The 7,101-nt window shown below is 36.5% G+C and overlaps 1 protein-coding gene across 1 annotated transcript in view; it reads right to left on the bottom strand.

Moving 5' to 3' along the window:
- Positions 1-339: 339 nt before the first annotated feature.
- The window catches only part of ADGRF1 (adhesion G protein-coupled receptor F1), a 53,939-nt gene continuing 47,177 nt past the window's right edge, over positions 340-7,101 (bottom strand). The window contains exons 13-14 of the mRNA XM_036769453.1: positions 3,303-3,366; positions 340-413 (exon numbers count right to left, since the gene is read on the bottom strand). Coding sequence (XP_036625348.1) covers positions 340-413; positions 3,303-3,366 — 138 coding nt within the window. The remainder of the gene's footprint in view (positions 414-3,302; positions 3,367-7,101) is intronic.

Genomic DNA, 7,101 nt, shown 5'->3' with positions numbered 1-7,101 from the left:
CTGCCAATCCCAGGGATATGCGATTAATTTTGCAAGTGAGTAGTAAGTGGTATGAGCCGTGCTCTTCTGTGTCATCAAAATGGCATCTCCTTTTTTCAGGCTATAATTTTCAATCAGCCATCATGCCAGAGAGGAAAACCATCCATCTGACTGAAGACAAAAGGGGCATTGGCAGAGCATCTGTGGTCTCCTTATCTTGGCCCCAACCTCACAATCTAACATGACTAACAACGATGCCATAAAAGTCACCTAATGCTGAGGGTAATTTCTCTCCTGACATTTAGCTGCAAATGTTAAGTTGTGCAGAACGATTCGTATTTAATTTTGTGTTCCCCAGGATCATTCAGATGATAAAAACTGAGTGAGCATAATGTCACTTGTGGACTCTCCTGAACCAGAAAGTGTGTATGTGCCTGAAAGAGAGGACAAGCAAATTATTTAACCACATGAGAATCCAATGGGCTGAAATGCACAGGATAAGCCAAAAGTATTTTTTCATGGCTATGGAAGTGAACTCTGGCCATTAAGGATAGGTATGAATACAATATTTGGCCAGTAGGCATCAGCTCAATGATGTAATGATAGACACTGATGTATCTGTCACTTCTCTTTTGAGTATAATGGCTCATTGTCTATATCTATGTCTATGTCTATTTTTAAAGCTATCTATTACCTATGTATCTCTATCTATCTACAGATGTTATAGATATTATCTAGCTTTCTCAGGAAATGACATGAAGTAGATTAGATAAAATAGGATTTCATACTTTTCATAAATCTGATTTTCCCTATAATACTAACTCGAGAGATTTTGGCCAGAGTCTGGCTGCATTTTTATCCCACAGAGCAAAATTCACAGACTTTGTATCAGTGATTAACTGATATTCATATAGCACTTTGATTTGGAAAACACTTGACATAGATTACTATGTATCATCCTCACAAAAATCTTGTTGAGGTAGGTACTATACATAGTACTCTCACTGTGCAAAAAGGAAACTGAGGAATAAGGAAGACAAATAAGTTGGTCAAAGTTATATGGGCAATGAAGTAGCAAAAGCTCCAATGAAAAGAAGGTTGTTTCTGAAATCCTACCTCTAAGAATGCTTCCTACTTTTTGTGACCCTGGGCAAGATATTTGTCCTCCATGTGCCTCAGTTTCCTCTTCTGTTAAAAGAAAAGATTTGTCAAAGGAAAAAATAGTAATAATGTACTCTGTGATTTAGGCTCAAATTTGCCAGAAACAATTGTGCTTTTTATTGAATTTAACATTGATCTAAATATCCAAGCCATTTGTGGCTTGGAGAGAAAGATGTCCAAACTGGCATAATTTATCCTCCCTTCTGACAAGACTCTTTTCACCTAGAAGATTTTAGTTAGCATTTACAGGAATCTGTAACAAAGAATAGGATCACAATCTGTTAAAATATAGTTTGCTGTTCACATTCCAGAGTAATCAACACTCAATTTCTTCCTGGATCACTTCCCCTAAAGAGTTCCTTCTTGTGATCAATATCTCAACCCTGAATTTAAAGAGAATCCTTGATAACCAGGTAGGTCATGGAGCCAAACGATCACTTCATGTGAATCTTCTAGCTTGGTCATTATAATGTAAAGACAGCACATGCCATGAAATTATAATGATCAAGCTAGAAGAATCATGAGAAGGCACCTCCCCTCTTATTTTGCAAAAATAGGGAACTGAGGATGTGGAACACTGCATATAATGTCAACATAAAAAATGTGTTGACTTGTTTTATAAAACTCTCTACCTCCCCCATTTATTTATTCTTTGTTATAAGGGATAGTACTCTGGGAGGAGGTATAGGGAAGGATATATTGGAAAATATAGGTTCTCTAAAAATGAAATACATTAATAAAATTATTTTTAGAAGTAAAAATGTCAACTTTATCCTAATTTCTTAGGGAAATCTAACTTATATAAAAGAGTCACCATAATAGAGAAGCCCAAAAAACCTTTTTTAGCATATTGTTTCTGTATCACTTTCTATCACCTATCTATATTATACTGTATATGAATACATATGTGTGTATACACATATATATGAGGCAGCTAGGTGGCCCAATGGGTAGAGCGCTGGACCTACAGTCAGGAAGATTCAGCTTCCTGAGTTCCAATCTACCCTCAGAAACTTACTAGCTGTGTGACCTTGGGCAAGTCGCTTAACCCTGTTTGCCTCAGTTTCCTCATCTGTAAAATAAGCTGGAGAAAGAAATGGCAAACCACTCCAATATCTCTGCCAAGAAAACCCCAAATGAGGTCACAAAAAGTCGGACATGACTGAAAAATGACTGAACAACATACATATATATGTGTGTATACATATTTTTTGCATGTGTATGTATTCACACAGAATCACACACATGTCTTCATGTATATACACATGTGTATGTGCAATATAAATACATTGTGTATATACAATCACATGTGTGTGCATATATGCATGCGTGTATTTTACACACATGCGTGTGTATTCTCTCTCCCTGTCTCTGTCTGTCTCTGACTCTCTGTGTCTCTTTCTGTCTCTGCCTCCCTCCCTCCCTACCCCACCCTTCCCCTCCCTCCCACTCTTTCTCCATCCAGCTGAATTGTATCTAGAAGCTTCAGCTTCAGCTGTCATACTCTCAACTTTATTAGGATTAGACAGCTGTCATTTTGTACCTGGTTGTTTGTGTTGTCTCCCCAATGAGACTAATTTCCTTGGAGAAGAGACAGTCTTTTGCCCTTCTTAGAATCACTAGCAGTTAACCAAGTACCTAGAAAATAGTAGATACTTAATAAATGTTCATTGCTTGGCTGGGAAAAAGAAGATCTGGGGTTTTAGAGGACTTTAGGCTCAATAGGAGTCAATGTGATAGATGAGAGCAGTAAATGGATCTTACGCTGCCTTGAGAGGCATAGATTTTAGGAACAGAGAGTAGATGTTGCGAAGGGGAAAATTTAGGATTAATGTAAGGAGAAAAAAAAGCTTCCTGAAAATTGTATTTCCTGAAATTAAATGAACTGCCTTGAGAATTGAGTCATAGATGTCTCCCTTCTTGGAATTTTTTGTGTAAAGGTTGAACAGATACTTGTCAGTTTTATTATGGGTGGGCATGGGAATTCCTTTTGGCTGTGGGTCAGACAAGATGATCACTGAGATCCTTGCAACTCTCAAATTCTGTGATTCTGTAGATTCAGGGATGGTTTATTTCAAGTTTTCTTTACAGAATACTATTGCTATCCATCCTTCTCCTAACACACCATCCCCTTAAAAATCCCTGGGGTTATCTGAACTCACCTTTTTGGTGTAATGGGTTAAATGTCTTCAGGAATTTGGGCCCCATTGCTAGATCTGATGTACTCTGCAAGAAAAAAAGAAAACAGCATTTTAAAAAATAATATTTCCTTCTTTCTCTTATCTTCCTTCTCCTAGTTCTCCTCCCTCTTCTCCTCCTCTTTCTCTATTTCTTCTCCTCTTCTGCTCCTCCCCATCTTCCTTCTTCTTTGCCTTTCTCTTCTTTTTCTTTGAAGGAAGATGAGGAGGAAAAGGAGCAGGAAGAGAAGGAGAAAGAGGACTTGTTAGTGATACTTTGTTAGTGGTAGTCTACATATCCCAAGTATTTATATCAATTAATAATTCTTTACTACATCTCTGTGGCACATTAATCTCTTTTTTTCAAGATACTAAATGCCTAATGATGTTTTACCAAATGTGTCCTTGAGTTTTTATATTCACTAGAAAGAGGATATAAACAAAAACAAACCAAGTTTTGGGGGGAAATTGTCCTCACATTTTTCTATGGTTTGTTTTCATATCAATAAGTAAAACCATTTATAAATTGTCTCCTTTATTACGTAGTTCCAAAGAACCCTGGGAAATATCTTCCTTTATGATGCACCAGATTCTTGCTTCATTGCATCCTGAGAATACTTGGACAGTATTGAGACAGCTTTCAGATACTTTTATACTTTTGACAGTAGTCTTGTCAGTACTTTTGACATTTTTTGATATATTTGCTAGAGACAACTTTTTAGAGCTATCATTTTAGATTCTGAAATTAGTCAACTGACTCTGAGCACTGTCATCGGCTGATAAAAGCATCCTCTTTAAAGACACTATCATGAAAACATATTAAGAGAAACCATGAAAACATCTTGATCTTACATGCTGTAATTTTTCCCAATTATCAAACACTATATACATTTTAAGTATTTGTTATTAATAATACAATCAGTGGACTACTTACTAATTAGAGTTGCACAGCCCCTTTATGCTTAGAGATATAAAAATGAAACTCCTCGAATTCCCCTAAGATCCCTTATAGTGATCCACACATATCATTCAAACAGAGGTCTTTTGATTAGAAAGCCAGAACTTTTTCTACTATCCCATATTTTCTTTCTACAAGACAAACCACTTTGAAAAATCTCATCCAGCTATGTTAAGAATATGGATAAACACTGGTAGAACAAGGTGTTGTGTGTGTGTGTGTGTGTGTGTGTGTGTGTGTGTGTGTATTCTTATCTGAAAGATGGAAATACAACTACTTTGAGGATTTTCTATAAATCCAACTTGGATTTTTTTCCCTTTCTTTCTTTTTTCAATTATTAAGCATTTATTTCTTTCTCCCTTCTGACTTCCCCTCCAAACTCTCTAAAAAACTACTTCCTGATAGAGAAACAATGGGTTCAGTGTTCAGTTTGAGACATAGATAGATAAATGGGTAGATAGACAGATAGATATGCCATTCTATACATGCATTTGTATATATTATGTATGTGTGTATTTTGACATGGCCAATACAGCAATTAGTTTTACTTGACTATATATTTTTGTAACAAGGGATTGTGTTTTTCTTGTTTTCTTAACAGGAGGGGGAGAAAGAATGGAGAAAATGTAGAATTTCATTTTAAAAAATTAATTCATAAAAAGTTAAAGGATTTTAGCTGATTTCAGTTTCATGGATACAAATATAAAAAGTGTTAGACTTTTAGCGTCATAAGAGCATCAACACAATAATAATAGCTTATCCTAACAAAGAAATTGTTAGAGGTAAAAGAGAATCTTGGAGATCATCTGCTCTATCCATCTCATTTAAAGGATAAGGTAGGGCAGCTAGATGGCCCAGTGGGTAAAACACTGGCTCTGGAGTCAGGAGGACCTGAGTTCAAATTCCAACCTCAGACGCTTGACATTAGCTGTGTGACTCTGGGTAAGTCACTTAACCCTGATTGTCTCATACCTCCCTCAAAAAAAGATAAAGTAATTGGGGTTCAGATAGATTAAGGAACTTACCCAAGGCCACAGAGATGGGTACAGTGCTGGCTACAACTGGAGACAGAGTAGTGCAATGGAAAGGATAGTGGATCGTGATTCAGAGGACCTGGGTTCAAATCTCTGCTGTGCCACTTGTTAAATGTATGACCTTAGCTAAATCTCTCACCTTGCTTGCACCCCGGTTATTTCATCTGTAAAATGAAATGATTGGACTAGATAGCCCTTAAGGTAGCTTCTAGCTCTAAATCTATGGCCCTATTCTCCCTATCTCCTAATCCTACACTCCTCCTGCTGTAGAATAAGAGATTTGACAATGATACCTAACGTCAGAGGCAATTTTTTTTACTATCATTTAGCAAGTGTGGAATGTGAATTTTTTAAACTTTTTCTAAAAGCAACAACAAAACTACAAAGATTTATGTAGGTTTCCATGCAATTGAGTTCATTGACTCACTGAAACACTGGAGATTTCTCACTTTAGCAATCAGGCTTAAGGACAGGAGTGATGGATGGGTCCTAATTAACTTCCCCAAGACCAAATTTCAAAGCCAGAGTAAAAAAACCCCAAACCCCAAACAAATATATTTGTTTCTAACTATTGTGTTCAGCTGACACTATTCTGGCAGAGTGAAATTGGAACCTGGTGTTTCTATAAAGAAATTTTTAGTCTTCAGTAATAAGAAAAAATTTTGTCAGAAATGAAGTGGGATCAGTAACAGACAGAAAATCTAGGTGGCCTTTTCCTTTGAGAGGTGAATTGTCAGGACCATCTCCTTACTTTTCTGGGGAAAGAAAATGGCCTAGGGAGAATACAGAGAGGAAGATACAAGGCAAGAACAAAAAGAGTCTACACCATGAGTGACATTGGTTTTATCTAAATGTTATATTGTTTAAATATTCAGAAAAGAAAAAAATCCAAATATTTTTAAAAAGTGAAAGATGCAAAAATGTTCCTCAATCATAGATATAAATATAAAAACATATGTATAAGTATATATGTGTGTCTATACATGTATATATACACATACACACATGTACACATACATGTATAGACAAACATATATACTGCTTTAAGGTTTACAAAGCATTTTACATACATTATCTCATTTGAGCCTCACAGTAACAATGAGGACTAATAAACATTACTGTCCCCATTTTACAGATAAGGAAATTGAGTCAGAGGAAGTAAGCGACTTGCCTGGGATTATACAACTGACACATATTGGCTTTTTAATATGAGTCAAGTCACTTAAACTCTCTAGATTCCGTGGCCTTTTTTCTGAACTTAATTTGTTTGTGTGCCATGACCCCTTTGGCAGTCTGGTGAAACCTATGGACTCCTTAGAGTAATCTTCATTGCCTGCCTTCAGAATTGGAGGAAAATGGCAAATTTCAATTAGAGGATAGTAAAAATGAAGATGTAATTTTTCCCCAGGTTCATGGACCCCCTGAAATCTATCCACAGACCCCTTGGGGTTCTGTGGGCTCTAAGTTCAGAAGCCCTGCTCTAAGACTAAAAGTTACAAAATGGCTTCTGATTTGCAGAGAAGATTTCCTTCTACCAATGAAATCACAGATCCTGACCAAAAAATAAAATATATAGGCTTTAAAGTTCAATAGTCCTCAATCAAGGGAGCCCAAACAACTGGCTAAAGCTATAGGGCAGTGAAGCATTGTTTGTGGCTTTGATAGGGGCATACCCCAATAGAAGGGTGTGGATATACCCATAAACATTTTGTTAAGAGGATTAATGACATCTCCTTGTTCTACATACTTGGTCTATTTGCACCCCATTAAGGATGAGTGAGTGAACCCCAGA

The sequence above is a fragment of the Trichosurus vulpecula genome, chromosome 7, assembly GCF_011100635.1.
Source record: "Trichosurus vulpecula isolate mTriVul1 chromosome 7, mTriVul1.pri, whole genome shotgun sequence".
Lineage (NCBI taxonomy): Eukaryota > Metazoa > Chordata > Mammalia > Diprotodontia > Phalangeridae > Trichosurus > Trichosurus vulpecula.
Note: the sequence above shows the minus strand (reverse complement) of the source record. Positions and strands in the feature narration are given on the sequence as shown.